General features: G+C 50.2%; 1 protein-coding gene across 1 annotated transcript; it reads right to left on the reverse strand.

The window, feature by feature from the left end:
* Positions 1-1,701: 1,701 nt before the first annotated feature.
* PIP5KL1 (phosphatidylinositol-4-phosphate 5-kinase like 1) lies at positions 1,702-18,491 on the reverse strand. The gene is made up of 10 exons (XM_038745223.1): positions 18,411-18,491; positions 9,541-9,720; positions 7,483-7,533; positions 6,173-6,327; positions 5,758-5,882; positions 5,619-5,653; positions 5,455-5,510; positions 5,195-5,307; positions 4,479-4,632; positions 1,702-3,514 (listed from the first exon to the last, which is right to left on the reverse strand). Exons 1-10 carry the CDS (start codon positions 18,438-18,440, stop codon positions 3,151-3,153), a joined length of 1,263 nt encoding a protein of 420 aa, XP_038601151.1. The 5' UTR covers positions 18,441-18,491; the 3' UTR covers positions 1,702-3,150.
* Between the last annotated feature and the right edge of the window lie 429 nt (positions 18,492-18,920).

The following is an 18,920-nucleotide window of genomic DNA, read 5'->3' on the forward strand; positions in this document are numbered from 1 at the left end:
CTGGGGAGGTTACAAGGTGATCAGATTGTCCCACGGGGGCTCACAGTTTTATTCCCCATTTTACAGATGAGGTAGCTGAGGCACAGAGAAGTTAAGTGACTTGCCCAAAGTAGGTAGGTGCAGGGCAGACAGGATGGGGGAAATTGGGGAACAGACTCGGGACAGGGCTCTTCCAGGTGTCATTCGGAATCCAAGTTAGTGTTCTTCCTCCTAGGAGATGCCTAGGAAGACTGGTTTCCTAGAAATTTCCAGTAACCCTGTTTGTCCCAGTCAGCCTGGCCACCCTGCCTCCACCCACCTGTGCTGTGTGACCTTAGGTTGGTCATCTAACCTCCCTGGGCTCTAACTGTTGTTCACAGACGTGAAGCGGTGAAAGAGTACAAATGAAGGCTGCCATTTTTGGAGAGCTTGTTGTGGGCAGGGAGTGTTCATTCAATTGTATTTATTGAGTGCTTACTATGTGCAAAGCACTGAACTATGTTACCAACTTGTACTTCCCAAGCGCTTAGTACAGTGCTCTGCACACAGTAAGCGCTCAATAAATATGATTGATGATGATGATGATGATAACTAAGCGCTTGGGAGATTATAACATTAAACAGACACATTCCCTGCCCACAAAAAGCTTACAGTCTAGGGGGGAATATATCTGTTTATTGTTATATTGTACTCTCCTAAGCACTTAATACAGTCCTTTGCACATAGTAAGTACTCAATAAATATGATCGAATGAATAAGGCTATTTAATTCATTTTTTAAAAAAATCAGAGCATGGATATTGGGAGGATAAATTGGAATTTGGCTTTACTAAGAACAGATACGTTCTTTTTCTTTTTTGAAGAATGTTTGGTTTCACGTACTAACTGGTCTGCTGCCCCACTCCCGACGAACCTTAAACAAGAGCTGCAGGGTTGAAGCAGATACTAGGGTAAAACCGAGAGGGGGATTCAGGAAGGAATTTATTCTAACAGCGGTCTTTGCCCCAATCATATCCCACTCCCAATGCCCCCTACCCCAGGGTGTTAAAGCCCCTTGCAGGGCTGGGGCCCTAACCTGGCTCACACGGAGGATCCCCAAGAGGGGATGGTGGCTTCACCCCCATAGGCTGGGCCTCCTCAACCCTTGAGGGTGTCAGGCCACCATGCGTGCTCAGTGCCTTGTACACGGGTGGCCTCCCGTGCTCAACCGTGCTGTCAAGAACATTCACTGAACACATGAAAAGTAGCGTGGCCTAGCGGATAGAGCACAGGCCTAGAAGTCAGAAGGACCTGGGTTCTAATCCCGGCTCCGCCACTCAACTGCTAGGTGACCTTGGGCAAGTTACTTCCCTTCTCCATGCCTCAGTTACCTCATCTATAAAATGGAGAGTAAGGTTATGAGCCCCAAGTGGGACAGGGACTGTGTTCAACCTGATTACCTTCTATCTACCTCAATGTTTAGTACGGTGCCTGGTACATTGATCAATCAATCGTATTCATTACGTGCTTACTGTAACCAGAGCACTGTACTAAGCGTTTGGGAGAGTACAATATAACAAAGTTGGTAGAAATGTTCCCTGCCCACAAGCTTACAGTCTAGAGGGACACAGTAAGGGGCTGCACTTACAATCATTCAATCATATTTATTGAGTACTTACTGTGTGCAGAGCACTGTACTAAGTGCTTGGGAAGTACAAGTTGGCAACATAAAGAGACGGTCCCTACCAACAACGGGCTCACAGTCTAGAAGACAATAAGCACTAAACAAATACCATTAAAAAAAGGGTGACTGTGGTTCCCCAGGCCAACCAAGATGAAGAATTTTAGGCAGAATAGGCCCAGTATTTGCTGGATTGGGCTGAACCAGGCCCCATAATATGGACCCACATAGGACTTCCCTCGGCAGCACGTTCTGCGGTCCCCACTTCATAGTTGGAGAAACTGAGGCCCAGAATAAGAAATGGCTGACCCAGTGTCCTAGTGAGCCAGAGGCAGACCTGGGAGTTTTCCAGCCTCTCAGGCCAATTCTGCCACTTTGGTTCTAGCGGTTTAATTTCTGGACCCCCAGCTTGGCTGGCTGATGATGGCATTACATGCACCTCTCTTACAGCAGGTGTCTGAGGACCCCCAAGTCCCTTCCACACTCTTTAAGCCTGGTTTAAGCCCTCTGTGTGCTGGGAATGAACTTGACCCTTTTGCATAGAGAGGAAATGAGGCACGGGGAGGTTAAGTAACTTGCCTAAGGTAGCACAGCAAGCAAGTGGTGGTACCTAAAAGTGTCCTTTTAAATCCTGCCTGAAGGCTTCCCGTGCCTACCTCCGGCCTGCTCCTGCTCACCTCCTCCATAGCAGTTTTGAGCCTTTTCTTTCAGGCCTTGTATGGGCTAATGTAATAATTGAGGTTGCCTTAATGACTGCTCTCTAATGAGCTTCCTGAATACTGCCTTGGATTCCGCTAGGATCGCTTCACCCCACTTTACAGTTGAAGACACTGAGGCCCACGGAGGTTAAGCAAGCTGTCCTGGGCCACAGAACAAGTTAGGGTTGGAGCCAGGATTACAGCCCAGCTGTCCTGTCTCCCAGCTCTGACCTTTCTGCCCCATCTCCCCCAGGTTGTGTGCGCGCACACACTCACACACACATCTGTGGCTGGTCCTGGCCACATCTCTGCTCCTTTCCTTGGCCCGCTCTGATTTTCCTGTAAGTCTGCCCTTGGCAAGCAGCAGGAGCTGGGCGTGGGGAAGGCAGAGGGGGAGGGCGGAGGGGGATTTTCATGGAAATAAGCCCATGTTGGCACAGGGCCCATGCCCGTTGCTCGGTCTTTAGGCAGCTGGTTGCGGGGGCAGGGGGAGGACGCTCAGCCCGGACGAGGAGGGGGTGCTGGGGGTTCAGAGGGCCCCTCAGCCTCCACTCAGCTCCTCGAGATGCTGAGCCTGAAGGGAGAGAGGGGTTAAAGTGAAGTCAGGCTTTCAGGCCCCTTCCAGCCCTGCCCGCCGGATATCCGGTCCCCCCCCCAAAACCTGCAGGAGGATGGAGAGCTGGCTGGGCGCCTAGTGAGCCGGGGCCTCCCTCTTTTGGCTGAAAGGTGCTACCACGAGCTGCTTCCAGAGGCCTCCGCTGAACGTCCTGCGTCCCCATCGCCCACCCCAAAAGCCCCCGGCATCCAGTGCCCGTCACACGCTGTGGGTCTCCACCCAGCGGCACAGGCGGCGGGCATAACGGCCGGGGCTGACGGTGGAGAAGGTCTGCCCCGGGTAGCGCAGGCACTTCCACAGGTGCTCCAGCCGCTTGCGGAAGCTGTAGACGGTGAAGAGGTCAATGAGGCCCACGAAATAGCGGTGGTCCGGCCCGTCCAGCACGTGCAGAGCGTTGCGCACATCGGGCAGCAGCCGGCGGTTCTGGGCCAGCAGGTCTGGGCTGGATGGGCCCGCCGACAGCTGGAGCCCGCCCGGCATCTCAACCACCAGCCCGTCGGCCTCCTCCTCCGTTGGGGTCCCCGGCTCGCTGGTCTGGGGGCTCCCGGCCCCCTGGATGGACCTGCCGGACAGCAGAGCACGGGGAGGGAGGAGAGCCGACAAGCGAAACACCGGTCAGGGGTCGCCCAGCTGAACCTCAATTGAAGTCTTGCCGGCACGGCCTCCTAGGAGGGGCTGCCCCTCAAACAGCTGAGCCTGGTTGGGGTCTATAGGCAGCAGGAAGCTGGGGTCGAGCTCCCAAGAGTCTCCCCCGACCTCCACCTTCTCGCCCCCCAACCTCCCCACAGAAGTGAATGAGCAGAGGGTGCCCTGTTGTGTTGGGATTCGTTGTCCCTCTTCATCCCTGGCAGGAGGCGAGGTTTGGGCTTGCTGAGCCCGCTGAACCCTAAACTGGCATTTTGCTGGTCCATCCTGACTTCTGTCCACCTCCCCTCTCCCGCTCCACTGCCCCTCCTTGCCTCTGGTCCCCAAGCCCCAGTGGGGAAGCAGGCCAACACTGCATCCCACCCCACGCTCAGTGGGAAGATTCACACCACATCAGTCAGTCAGTAGTACTTGTCAGGCACCGAGCTAAGCACTGGGGTAGATACACGCTGATCAGGTTGGACAAAATCCCTGCCCCACATGGGGCTCACGGTCTTAATCCCCATTTTACAGATGAGGTAACAGGCACAGAGAAGTCAAGTGACTTTCCCAAACACACAGCAGACATGTGGCCAAGCCGGGATTAAAACCCAGGTCCTTCTGACTCCACTACCATACTGCTTCTCATGCTCAGCACACAGTAACTGCTCAATAAACATGATTGAATGAATAAATGAACAAATGCCTGGGACAGTCACAAGCTTAAGTGGACACGATCCCTTGTTCTCGAGGCGTTCACGACAGTCTAGCAGGGAGAGTTTCCCCCTCTCACACAACCATGCAGTCCTCTGCACAGCCTTGCATGAAGCCGTCGCGCCTCACCCCCGACCCCAGGCCGATGCTGCATCTGTGGCCATTCCCCGCCCCGGCCGCGGGCTCACCGGGCTGTGCGGAGGATGAGGTGGCCGCCGCCGCCCTTCTCGTCCTCGTGCAGGAGCTGGGTGGCCAACAGGAGGCTGTAGTCCAGCACGTTCAGCTCCTTGAGGAAGGCCGTGTCCAGTTCCATCTGCCGCAGCAGCCAGGCGCGCTGGGACCCTGCGGGCCGGACCGGACGGGGCCGACGGGGGGACAAGGGCGGAGGGGGTGAAATGATGGCGACGGGAGAGAGGCATGAGCCGCAAAGCACCCCCAAGCAAGACGGCTCCTGGTCCACGCAGCAGGTGATGGGCAGTGGGCAGCTTGAGTTGGGCATCTGCTTGGGGATCTAGGTTGGGTTGGGAGGCAGGAGTGATCCAGCCTCAAGCCCTGTATTTCATGGTTTTTGTTAAGCACTTACTATGTACTAGGCACTGTACTAAGCACTGGCCTCGACAGTACCTCTGACTGCCTCCACCACGGCACTATCCGCTCCCTCTCCCTGGAGCAGCCTGCTCTCCCCTGGTAATACCCTCAGCATAGATTCCCCCTCACCCTCAAATTTCCCTGAAACCAGCGTCTTGTACCCTGTGCCCAGCCCCTCTCTCCCTCCAGCAGGAGGGTCCCATGACCCTGCAGAAGCAGAAGGGGACCGGTCTTAGTTCCTGGTGCTCAGACTACCCAGGCACAGGAGCCCGGACACAGGAGCCCAGCCGGGGCCCGGTCCGGGCAGAGGACTCACCCAGGCGGAGGACGTTGCCCTCAAAGTTGAGATCCTTCAGCACCACGATGACCGGGCTGCCCTCAGGCACGGGCTCCGTCCAGCGGTTCACCTGGCAGCCCTTGATGTCGTACCTGGGCCGGGCCGGGCCGGGACCGGTGATCCTCAGGCCCTCCAGGAGTCCCTGCCCCTGCCCTGCCAGAGCGAGGCCCCGGGCTGCCCCCAGTTCCACCCCCTGGGGGGAAGCTCGGCCCCGGAGCGGGTTTGGGTCTGTGACTCACCTGTCGCTGATCCTTTCGTCGGGGTAGAAGATGCTCTGCATGATGATGAAGTATTGCTACGAGCAGAGGGGAGCGAATGCCGTAGGCCGGGTGGTCCAAGTGGGCTGAGCTGTTCTCATGGTGCCCAGGGCGGCAGGCCCCTCCACCCGGCCCAGCTCACTTACCTTCTTTCCCTGGGCCACCTGGAGGCTGTGCACACCTGGGGCAGGCGAGGAGGGATGAAGGCGGGGTCGTGGCGAGGTCTGGGAAGCCCGGTGCCCCCGGCCGTGCCCCCCACCCGGAAGGCCCTGGGGCCGCCCTTACCCAAGAACTTTACCAGCAGGGAGTGCGGGTAGCGGTGGAGGTGCTGCAGATAGCGGGGCAGGAGGCGCAGGAGGAAGCGGGCCTCCCGCCTGTCCTGGGTCTTCAGGAAGAAGCGCTTATCGTTCCTGGGTGGGGGTGGTGCTGAGTGCCAGGCTCTGGGCTACACCCCAACCCACCCCCAGTCCTCCCCTGGGCCTTCCACTGATCACACGCGTCCTCTCGGTCCACCAGCTGGTCCCAGACACACGCAAGAAGGCAGAGCGGCCTCCACCTCCACTGGTCCACCTGCCCCTGAGATGCCCGAGGCCCCTGGGCCCAGCATGCCTACTTTCACCCAGCTCTTAGGGCACATGCCAGCATCCCCCCCAATACTGCCCCACCCCGCCCTGCCGGGCTCGACCGGCAGGCCACTTACGACAGGAAGAAGCTGGCCTTGCTCTTGGAGTTGCTGATGAACTGCAGGTAGCAGGCCCCTGAGGTCAGGGAGTGCTGGTAGTCTTTCTCCGCCAGTCCCAGGGAGTGGCGCAAGTAGAAGAAAGCGGAGCCCGAGAAGGTGCGGAGCTCAAAACCCTGTGGGGAGCGGGCCCTGAACCCTTAGTGCCCAGGCCGCAGGAACCGGGTGGAGAGAAGGGACAAGCAGGGCTGGGGAGAGGAGGGGACGGGCAAGGAGGACGAAGGAGGGTTGGGGTGGGCCATTTTGACTGCTACCGCGGGGTAAAAGGGGAAGCAGGTGGACGAGCTGGTGACTGAGGCACAGAGCAGTTAAGTGACTTGCTCAAGGTCACGCTTGTCTGCTGTGTGACTTTGCGCGAATCATTTAACTTCTCTGTGCCTCAGTTACCTCATCTGTAAAATGGGGATTAAGACTCTGAACCTCATCACCTTGTAACCTCCCCAGCGTTTAGAACAGTGCTTTGCACATAGTAAGCGCTTAATAAATGCCATCGTTATTATTAGTATTATGTGGGACATGGACTGTGTCCAACCTGATTAGCTTGGATCTACCCCAGAGCGCTTACCAAATACCATATATATAAAGAGGCTGAACAGAATCAGAAGTTGAGGAGGTATGTCCCAAGGAGGGGTGGAGGTGGGGGTAACTGTATGTGAGTGTGAGTGTGTGTGTGTGTCTGCACATGCACACAGTGCTCAGCGCTTAGAACAGTGCTTTGCACATAGTAAGCGCTTAACAAATGCCATTATTATTATTATAATGTACCTGTTGGATTGAGCATGTGCACATATGTGAATGACCATTCATCTTGAGCATGTGTGTCAGCCTTTGTGAACACAGGAGTAGGCAGCCTGTGTCTGGGGAAGCTCAGGGACTAATAATAGTAATTAATAATTATGGTATTTGTTAAGCACTTTATTATGTGCCAGGCACTGTACTAAGCGCTGGGGAGGATACAAACAAATCAGGTTGGACACAGTCCCTGTCCCACTCGGGGCTCCCAGCCTCAATCTGCATTTTACAGATGAGAAGGGAAGGGATGGGAGCGTATTTGGGGAGCACATCTGTAAGGGACAAGGACCCGAGCTGTTTGGGGATGACCAGGAGCAAGGGCGCCCAGGGTGCAAGGGTCTTGGTAGCCGGCAGGGTGGGCGTGCACGGGAGGGGCAGTGGCGGGGGCAAGGCTGACTCATGTTCCCACCCTCCTCCTCCCCTAACCCCTTCCCCACCACCTCGCACCAGCTCTCCAGGATGCCCGGGGTTCTGCTTACCTGGTGTGGCTGGGTCAGGACGTCTGTGAAGTCCGCACCGCTGGGAGGCTTCTGCGGGGGCAGATGGGGGCTTCCAGCCGGGACCACCCCCCACACATCCCCACCCCTAATCTGGGGGGCCCCCGGAGCTGGATGTGGAGGCCGTGCTGCAGAGAGCTCCCTGATGCCGACGTCACCCCCCACCTCTTCCTGCCCTCCTGGCCGCTTCCAGGGCCTCGAAGGGTTCTGGGACTGCAGTTCCAGAAACTCCCGGGGCCAGGGGCACTCCTCCCCCCAGCTGGCAGGCTTTCAGGGCCAGGGGGAAGGTGTCGGGTTGGCCCTGAAGACCTCAACTCTGATCCTCTGGGCATCTCTGAGGGAATCCAGATCCTACAGGGAACCCACTGCCTTCTTCCTGATGACCACCCACCGGGAAGAAAGAACGGGGAGTCCAGGAAGTGTGGGAAATAGAGGAACATGTCCAACCACCTCACCAGGTCGGCAGAGAGGGTTCGGGTGGGTTTCCAGGATAGCGCTCTTTGCCCCTCTGTGCCTGATGGTCGATTCCACCCTCCCTGCCATGGGGTTGTTAATCGGACTTGAGGCAGCCCGGGGATGCCAGTCCACCCTGCCCGGCCCCTCAGACAGCTGCTCCCAAGGCCTCCTCCCTGCCCCAGCTCTCCTCTCAACCCTACCCCAGCTCTCCTTGGCCCAGTCCTGCCCCAGTACTGCCCCAGCACTGCTCAGCTCTGCCGGGGTCTGCCCCCACCCTACCCCAGCCCTACCCAGCCCTAGGCTCTGCTCCCTAGGAGCGGATTTTGGATTTTGACTCCCATGGAGGAACTCCCCCAGCCCCCACCAGACTCCAAGGAAAGCCCCCACCTCAGGCCCCTGCAACCCAGAGCTCCCTGGCCCGTTACTCTCACCTCCCCAACCCCCGAGAGGAGCCACGCCTGGAGCCCTGTGGCCCTGAGCCAGGACTATGGTAGCACCTGCACCTTCCCACCATGCTGCTGGGTTGGCATTGGGGCAGCAGCGGGTTCTGCTGAGCTGGCACTGGCTGGCCTCCCAGACTCTGGTTAGGGAGGCTGGGAGTCCGTGGTGGGAGGGGGCAGTTCACACCGCTGGTTGGCTCTCGGGCATGGGAAAGGGGTAGGGAGCAGCGGGCAGGGAGGGGCAGAGCCCACTTGGCCTCCCAGTTCTTCCTCCTCCTCCTCTTCCTCCTCTGCCCAGACCACAGATATTCTCCCTTTTCTCTCCTCCCCCTCCTTTCTCCCTGCCTATGGGCTAGGAAGTGGGGTGTCTCATCCAGAGCCTCTCCTCAGAGCCTCTCCCTGCAGGTCCCAAAGTGAGACGGGGGGGCTCCCTCATTCTGCTCCCAAGGCTGGCAGGCAGGGCCCCACCTGGGCCTTGCCCCATCCCATTAAACAGGTGCCTAGAGAAGGAGCATGGCATAGCGGACAGAACGTGGGGCACGGGCCTGGGACTCAGAAACCCACTGGTTCTAAGTCCAGCTCTGCTACTTGTCTGCTATGTAAGTCACTTCACTTCTCAGTTACCTCATCTGTAAAATGGGGATTGAGACTGCGAGCCCCACATGGGACAGGGACTGTGTCCAACCTGATTTGTTAGTATCCACCTCAGCGCTTAGCACAGTGCCTGGCATATAGCAAGCTCTTAACAACTACCACAGTTATTATTATTATTAGTCCCTCTCTCACAGTGGAAGTTGAAGTTGGGGGGGTGCCATGACTGCCCCTTCAGAGGGTGTGAAACTGAGGCATCACTTTTCTCCTTACCTCCCTTTGCTTCTTCAGCGAGGCCTGTCCCTGGATCCATGGGCAGGGACAAGGGAGGGTGGTGGGAAGTGAGGAGGGGAGGAGCCAAGGGTGGACAGAGGCCTGCTGCCCACCTTGGGGAGGGAGGAGAGGGAAGATCGGTCCTCAATAGGATGGGAACTCCTGCCAATGCCTTGCTTAGCCCCTAGGCCTTGTCCTAGTGGGGTCAGGCCAGGGTGGGAGCTGGGCTCGGGGTCGGGAAGTAGGGACGCAGAGGCCGGGGTGAAAGTCGCCAACTCACCGGCGGGGGAAGGTCGACGGAGACCTGGAGGGCGTCCCGCAGTCCCTGCTTCATCATGCAGGTGAGGCCGTACAGCTCGTGGTCCGGGCCGATCTCAAACAGCCCCAGCAACTTCCATTTCTGCTGCAAGTGTCGCAGGAAGCGACGACGCTCAGTGCGGGTCCGGCGGGAGGGCCACGCCTGTAGGGGAGAGGCAGGGAGAGATGGGAGGACCAGGCCCGTGGGGGAGAGGGAGGGAATGGTCAGAGGACCAGGCCCGTGGGGGAAAGGGAGGAAGCGGCCAGAGGGCCAATCCCATCTCTGTCACTTGTCTGCTGTGTGACTCTGGGCAAGTCTCTTCTCTTCTCTGTGCCTCAGTTACCTCATCTGTAAAATGGGGATTAAGACCGTGAACCCCTTGTGGGATGGGAAGTGTGCCCAGCCTAACTTGCTTTTATCCACCCCAGTACTTATTACAGTGACTGGCACAGAGTAAGCACTTTTAACAAAAGCCACAATTATTACTATTAGGGCTGGAGAGGAAGAAGGACTAGGATCATGGGGGAAAGGGAGGAAGCAGCTGGAGGGCCCATGGAAGAGAGGGAGGGAATGGCTGGAGGAACAGGCCCATGGGGGAGAGGGAAGAAGCAGCTAGAGGGCCAGGCCTGTATGGGAGAGGGAAAACGCAGCTGGAGGAACAGATCTATTGGGGAGAGGGAAAAAGCAGTGGGAGGGCCAGATCTGGGGGGAAGGAGGAGGGAGCAGTGGGAGGGCCAGGCCTGTGCAGAGGAGAGAGGGAACAGCCAGAGGAACAGGCCTGTCGGGATGGGGAGGGAGGAAGTGGCCGGCTGGAGGACCAGGCCCAGGGCCGGACAGAGAGGGAAAAGCACGACCAGGCCCGTGGGGGAGAGGGAGGGAATGGCAGGAGGACCAGGCCTGTGTGGGAGACGGAGGGAACGGCAGGAGGGCCAGGACTGTTGGGGAGAGGGAAGAAGCAGCAGGAGGACCAGGCCCATGGGGGAATGGGAGGGAACAACAGAAGGACCAGGCTTTTCGGGGAGAGGGAGGGAAGGGGCGGAGGAGGCCAGCAGGGAAGGCAGAGGAAGGCAGGGGACCCAGAGCCAGGGGCCAGGATTTCTCTGCCCTGGGAGTCCTGCCAGGGTACCGGCTACGCACATGGGCCGAGAAAAAGGGACCATCCATTGACAGTGACCAGGACAGCAGCAGCGGTGCTCAGAGCAGGCAGGTCAGAAGGATCTGCTACTGCACATATGTGTCCTGGATTAGAGCGTGTCTTCACAGGCTGCATACGTTAGTCTCAGAGAAAGCATGACGGTGCCCACGTAAGACCCGGCTGGGCAAAGGATTTAAGGAAGGCCCCTTTCCCTGCACAGGGTCACATCACGCATGTATGAGTCACAGAGCGTATGGGTCGGATGCAGATGGCAGCACACAGATGTCCCAGGCCTGCGCTCTAGAATCGAAGAATGGGTGCCTGTACACACGGACATCCCGTGTCATGCGTGTCACACCACGTGCGGGTCTCAGAGGGAGTGTGACACCAAAAACAGATGACACTCTGTCCCAGGCCCCTCGGAGGGAGCATACATGGACACCCCATCGTACAACTGTTGTACTCTCCCAAGCGCTTAGTGCAGTGCTCTGCACATAGTAAACACTTAATAAATACCGTTGATTAACACACGCCACAATTAATCAACCAATCATATTTATTGAGTGCTTACTGTGTGCAGAGCACTTGGGAGAGTACAAGGCAACAATATAACAGATACATTCCCTGCTCACAATGAGCCTACACGCAGGAGTCGTGGAGGGGGCATGCCCCTGCCCAAATGGACATCCCCACAAACAATCTGCTGCCCTGTAATCCCAGCTCCGCCACTTGTCTGCTGTGTGACCTGGGGCAAGTTACTTCACTTCTCTGTGCCTCCATTATCTCGGCTGTAAAATGGGGATGGAGACTGTGAGCGACAGGGACTGTGCCCATCCCTATTTTGCTTGTAACCTCCCCAGTGCTTAGACAGTGCTGGCACATAGTAAGCACTTTACAAATACCACTATAATAATAATAATAATGATGGCATTTATTAAGCGCTTACTATGTGCATAGCACTGTTCTAAGCGCTGGGGAGGTTACAAGGAGACCAGGTTGTCCCACGGGGGGGCTCACAGTCTTAATCCCCATTTTACAGATGAGGGAACTGAGGCACAGAGAAGTGAAGTGACTTGCCCAAAGTCACACAGCTGGCAATTGGCAGAGCCGGCATTCAAACCCATGACCCCTGACTCCAAAGCCCGGGCTCTTTCCGCTGATCCACGCTGCTTCTGCTTATTATTATTATTATTATTATTATTATTATTATGTCACTTCACTTCTCTCTGCCTCAGCTCCCTCATCTGTAAAATGGAGATGGAGACTGTGAGCCCCGCAGGGGACAACCTGATTACCTTGTATCTACTCCAGTGCTTAGAACAGTGCTTGGCACATAGTAAGCCCTTAACAAATACAATTATTATTATTATTATCATTATTATTATTATTATTACCTTGTATCTACCCCAGTGCTTAGAACAGTGCTTGGCACATAGTAAGTGCTTAACAAATCCCATCATCATCATCATCATCATTATTATTAATAATAAGCAGCGTGAAGCAGCAGCGTGGCTCAGTGGAAAGAGCCCGGGCTTTGGAGTCAGAGGTCATGGGTTCAAATCCCGACTCTGCCAATTGTCAGCTGTGTGACTTTGGGCAAGTCACTTCACTTCTCTGTGCCTCAATTCCTTAATCTGTAAAATGGGGATTAAGACTGTGAGCCCCCTGTGGAACAACCTGATCACCTTGTAACCTCCCCAGTGCTTAGAACAGTGCTTTGCACATAGTAAGTGCTTAATAAATACCATTATTATTATTATTGTTATTATTATTATGACTTTGTATCTACCTCAGTGTTTAGAACAGTGCATTGCACATAGTAAGCGCTTAACAAATACCATCATCATCATTATTATTATTATTATTATGACTTTGTATCTACCCAGCACTTAGAACAGTGCATGGCACATAGTAAGTGCTTAACAAATACCATCATTATTATTTTTTTTATGACCTTGTATCTACCCCAGTGCTCAGAACATTGACTGGCACATAGTAAGTGCTTAACAAATACCATTATTATTATTATTATTATCATCATCATCAATCATATTTATTGAGCGCTTACTGTGTGCAGAGCACTGTACTAAGCGCTTGGGAAGTACAAGTTGGCAAAGTCATATTATTATGCCTTTGTATGTACCCCAGCTCTTAGAACAGTGCCCGGCACATAGTAAGCACTTAACAAATACCATTATTATTATTGTTACTTTGTATCTGCCCCAGCTCTTAGAAGAGTGCTTGGCACATAGTAAGCACTTAACAAATACCATCATCATCATTATTACTATGACCTTGTATCTATCCCAGCTCTTAGAACAGTGCTTGGCACATAGTAAGCGCTTAACAAATATTCATTCATTCATTCAATTGTATTTATTAAGTGCTTACTGTGTGCAGAGCACTGTACTAAGCGCTTGGGAAGTACAAGTCAGCAACACATAGAGACGGTCCCTACCCAACGGCGGGCTCACAGTCTAGAAGGGAGAGACAGACAACAAAACAAAACATATTAACAAAATAAAATAAATAGAATAAATATGTACAAATAAAATAGAGTAATAAATACATACAAACATATCCCTATTATTATTATGACCTTGTATCTACCCAGCGCTTACAACAGAGCTTGGCACGTAGTCAATGCTTAGCAAATACCATCACCATTATTATTATTTTGACTTTGTATCTAACCCAGCTCTTAGAACAGTGCTCGGCACATAGTAAGCACTTAAATACCACTATTATTATTATTATTATTATGACCTTGCATCTACCCAGCGCTTAGAACAGCACTCAACACATAGTCAATGCTTAACAAATACCATCATCATTATTATTATTATGACTTTGTATCTAACTCAGCTCTCGGAACAGTGCTTGGCACATAATAAGCACTTAACAAATACCATTATTATTATTATTATTATTATTATTATTATTATTATTATTATTATTATGACCTTGCATCTACCCAGCACTTAGAACAGTGCTTGACACATAGTCAATGCTTAACAAATACCATCTTTGTTATTATTGTGACTTTGTATCTCCCCCAGCGCTTAGAACAGTGCTGGGCACATAGTAAGCACTTAACAAAGAGTAACAAATACATACAAACATATCCCTATTATTATTATGACCTTGTATCTACCCAGCACTTAGAACAGCGCTTGGCACATAGTCGATGCTTAACAAATACCATCATCATTATTATTATTATAACTTTGTATCTAACCCAGCTCTTAGAACAGTGCTGGGCACATAGGAAGCACTTAACAAATACCATTATTATTATTATTATTATGACCTTGAATCTACCCAGCACTTAGCACAACGCTTGGCACACAGTAAGTGCTTAACAAATACCATTATCATCACTATTATTATTATGACCTATCTACTCAGCGCTTAGAGCAGCGCTCGGCACATAGTCAATGCTTAACAAATACCATCATCATTATTATTATGACTTTGTATCTAACCCAGCTCTTAGAACAGTGCTGGGCACATAGTAAGCGCTTAACAGATACCATTATTATTATTATTATTATTATGACCTTGTATCTACCCAGCACTTAGAACAGCGCTTGGCACATAGTCAAAGCTTAACAAATACCATCATCATCATTATTATTATGACTTTGCATCTAACCCAGCACTTAGAACAGTGCTGGGCACATAGGAAGCACTTAACAAATACCATCATCTTTATTATTATTATTATGACCCAGCACTTAGCACAACGCTCGGCACATCGTAAGTGCTTAACAAATACCATTATCATCACTATTATTATTATGACCTTGTATCCACCCAGCGCTTAGCACAGCGCTCGGCACATAGTTAATGCTTAACAAATACCATCATTGTTATTATTATGACTTTGTATCTCCCCCAGCGCTTAGAACAGTGCTGGGCACATAGGAAGCACTTAACAAATACCATCATCATTATTATTATTATTATGACCGTGTATCTACCCAGCACTTAGCACAACGCTCGGCACATAGTAAGCGCTTAACAAATACCATCATCATCACTATTATTATTATGACCTTCTATCTACCCAGCGCTTAGCACAGTGCTCGGCACATAGTCAATGCTTAACAAATACCATCTTTGTTATTATTATTACTTTGTATCTCCCCCAGCACATAGTAAGCGCTTAACAGATACCATTATTATTATTATTATTATCATCATTATTATTATTATGACCTTGTATCTACCCAGCACTTAGAACAGCACTTGGCACATAGTCAATGCTTAACAAATATCATCATCACTATTATTATTATGACTTTGTATCTAATCCAGCCCTTAGAACAGTGCTTGGCACATAGTAAGCACTTAACAAATACCATCATTTTTATTATTATTATTATGACTGTGTATCTGCCCAGCACTTAGCACAGCGCTCGGCACATACTAAGCGCTTAACAAATACCATCATCATCACTATTATTATTATGACCTTGTATCTACCCAGCGCTTAGAACAGCGCTCGGCACATAGTCAATGCTTAACAAATACCATCATTGTTATTATTATGACTTTGTATCTCCCCCAGCGCTTAGAGCAGTGCTGGGCACATAGTAAGCGCTTAACAGATACCATTATTATTATTATTATTATTATTATGACCTTGTATCTACCCAGCACTTAGAACAGCACTTGGCACATAGTCAATGCTTAACAAATACCATCATCATTATTATTATTATGACTTTATATCTAATCCAGCGCTTAGCACAGTGCTCGGCACATAGTAAGCGCTTAACAAATACCATCATCATCACTATTATTATTATGACCTTGTATCTACCCAGCGCTTAGAACAGCGCTCGGCACATAGTCAATGCTTAACAAATACCATCTTCATTATTATTATTACTTTGTATCTCCCCCAGCACTTAGAATAGTGCTGGGCACATAGTAAGCGCTTAACAGATACCATTATTATTATTATCATTATTATTATTATGACCTTGTATCTACCCAGCACTTAGAACAGCACTTGGCACATAGTCAATGCTTAACAAATACCATCATCATTATTATTATTATGACTTAGTATCTAATCCAGCCCTTAGAACAGTGCTTGGCACATAGTAAGCACTTAACAAATACCATCATCTTTATTATCATTATTATTATGACCTTGTATCTACCCAGCGCTTAGCACAGTGCTCGGCACATAGTCAATGCTTAACAAATACCATCATCATCACTATTATTATTATGACCTTCTATCTACCCAGCGCTTAGCACAGCACTCGGCACATAGTCAATGCTTAACAAATACCATCGTTGTTATTATTATGACTTTGTATCTCCCCCAGCGCTTAGAGCAGTGCTGGGCACATAGTAAGCGCTTAACAGATACCATTATTATTATTATTATTATTATTATTATTATTATGACCTTGTATCTACCCAGCACTTAGAACAGCACTTGGCACATAGTCAATGCTTAACAAATACCATCATCATTATTATTATTATGACTTTGTATCTAATCCAGCCCTTAGAACAGTGCTGGGCACATAGTAAGCACTTAACAAATACCATCATCTTTATTATTATTATTATGACCGTGTATGTGCCCAGCACTTAGCACAGCGCTCGGCACATACTAAGCGCTTAACAAATACCATCATCATCACTATTATTATTATGACCTCGTATCTACCCAGCGCTTAGCACAGTGCTCGGCACATAGTCAATGCTTAACAAATACCATCGTTGTTATTATTATGACTTTGCATCTCCCCCAGCGCTTAGAGCAGTGCTGGGCACATAGTAAGTGCTTAACAGATACCATTATTATTATTATTATTATTATTATTAAGACCTTGTATCTACCCAGCACTTAGAACAGCACTTGGCACATAGTCAATGCTTAACAAATACCATCATCATTATTATTATTATGACTTTGTATCTAACCCAGCTCTTAGAACAGTGCTTGGCACATAGTAAGCGCTTAACAAATACCATCATCTTTATTATTATTATTATGACCGTGTATCTACCCAGCACTTAGCACAGCGCTCGGCACATACTTAGCGCTTAACAAATACCGTCATCATCACTATTATTATTATGACCTTCTATCTACCCAGCGCTTAGCACAGCGCTCGGCACATAGTCAATGCTTAACAAATACCATCGTTGTTATTATTATGACTTTGTATCTCCCCCAGTGCTTAGAGCAGTGCTGGACACATAGTAAGTGCTTAACAGATACCATTATTATTATTATTATTATTATTATTATTAAGACCTTGTATCTACCCAGCACTTAGAACAGCACTTGGCACATAGTCAATGCTTAACAAATACCATCATCATTATTATTATTATGACTTTGTATCTAATCCAGCCCTTAGAACAGTGCTTGGCACATAGTAAGCGCTTAACAAATACCATCATCTTTATTATTATTATTATGACCGTGTATCTACCCAGCACTTAGCACAGCGCTCGGCACATAGTAATCGCTTAAGAAATACCACCATCATCACTATTATTATTATGACCTTGTAACTACCCAGCGCTTAGAACAGCGCTCGGCACATAGTCAATGCTAAACAAATACCATCTTTGTTGTTCTTATGACTTTGTATCTCCCCCAGCACATAGTAAGCGCTTAACAGATACCATTATTATTATTATTATTATCATTATTATTATTATGACCTTGTATCTACCCAGCACTTAGAACAGCACTTGGCACATAGTAACTGCTTAACAAATACCATCATCATTATTATTATTATGACTTTGTATCTAACCCAGCTCTTAGAACAGTGCTTGGCACATAGTAAGCGCTTAACAAATACCATCATCTTTATTATTATTACTATGACCGTGTATGTGCCCAGCACTTAGCACAGCGCTCGGCACATACTAAGCGCTTAACAAATACCATCACCATCACTATTATTATTATGACCTTCTATCTACCCAGCGCTTATCACAGTGCTCAGCACATAGTAAGCGCTTAACAAATACCATCATCATCACTATTATTATTATTATGACCTTGTATCTACCCAGCACTTAGAACAGCACTTGGCACATAGTCAATGCTTAACAAATACCATCATCATTATTATTATTATGACTTTGTATCTAATCCAGCCCTTAGAACAGTGCTGGGCACATAGTAAGCGCTTAACAAATACCATCATCTTTATTATTAATATTATTATCTTTATTATTATTACTATGACCGTGTATCTACCCAGCGATTAGCACACTGCATAGTAAGCACTTAACAAATACCATCATCATCACTATTATTATTATGACCTACCTACCCAGCGCTTAGCACAGCGCTCAGCACATAGTCAATGCTTAACAAATACCATCATCATCACTACTATTATTATGACCTTCTATCTACCCAGCGCTTAGCACAGCGCTCGGCACATAGTCGATGCTTAACAAACACCAGCGCTTAGCTCAGTGCTGGGCACAGAGTCAAGGCTTAACCAACACCATCATTATCATTATGACTTTGTATCTCCCCCAGCGCTTAGAACAGTGCTGGGCACATAGTAAGCGCTTAACAAATACCACGATTATTATGACTTTGGCATCTCCCCCAGCGCTTAGGACAGTGCTGGGCACATCTTTAAGCGTTTAATGACTCCTATTAAATGAAATTAGCAGAGGCCACTGGGCCCGGCTGCGGGGGGGCACTTACCTCCTCGGGCAGTGGGCAGTGCCCGGCCATCGCTCCGGTCAATCAATCCTATTTATTGAGCGCTCACTGTGTGCAGAGCACTGTACTAAGCGCTTAGGAAGCCCAAGTTGGCAACATCTAGAGACAGTCCCTACCCACCAGTGGGCTCCCAGTCTAGGAGGGGCCCGGCCCCTCCCCGCCACGCCGCAGTCCCGCCCTTCCTCCCTCCCTCCCTCGGGCCTCAGTTTCCCCCCCAGGAGGAGGAGGCCCAGCAGTGGGCGGACTCGGAATGAACAGTCACAGTGATGACGGTCCTTGGCAACCGCTTACGATGGGCCCGGCGCTGGGGTGATCATAATAATATTAATTAATAGCAGTAATAGTGGCATTTGTTCAGCGCTTACTATGGGCCCGGCACTGTTCTAAGCGCTGGCATAATAATAATAATGATAATGCTGCTGATAATGGCATTTGCTAAGCACTTACGCTGGCGTAATAACAATAATAATAATAATAATGGCATTTGTTAAG

Source organism: Tachyglossus aculeatus, chromosome 4, assembly GCF_015852505.1.
Source record: "Tachyglossus aculeatus isolate mTacAcu1 chromosome 4, mTacAcu1.pri, whole genome shotgun sequence".
Taxonomy (NCBI): domain Eukaryota; kingdom Metazoa; phylum Chordata; class Mammalia; order Monotremata; family Tachyglossidae; genus Tachyglossus; species Tachyglossus aculeatus.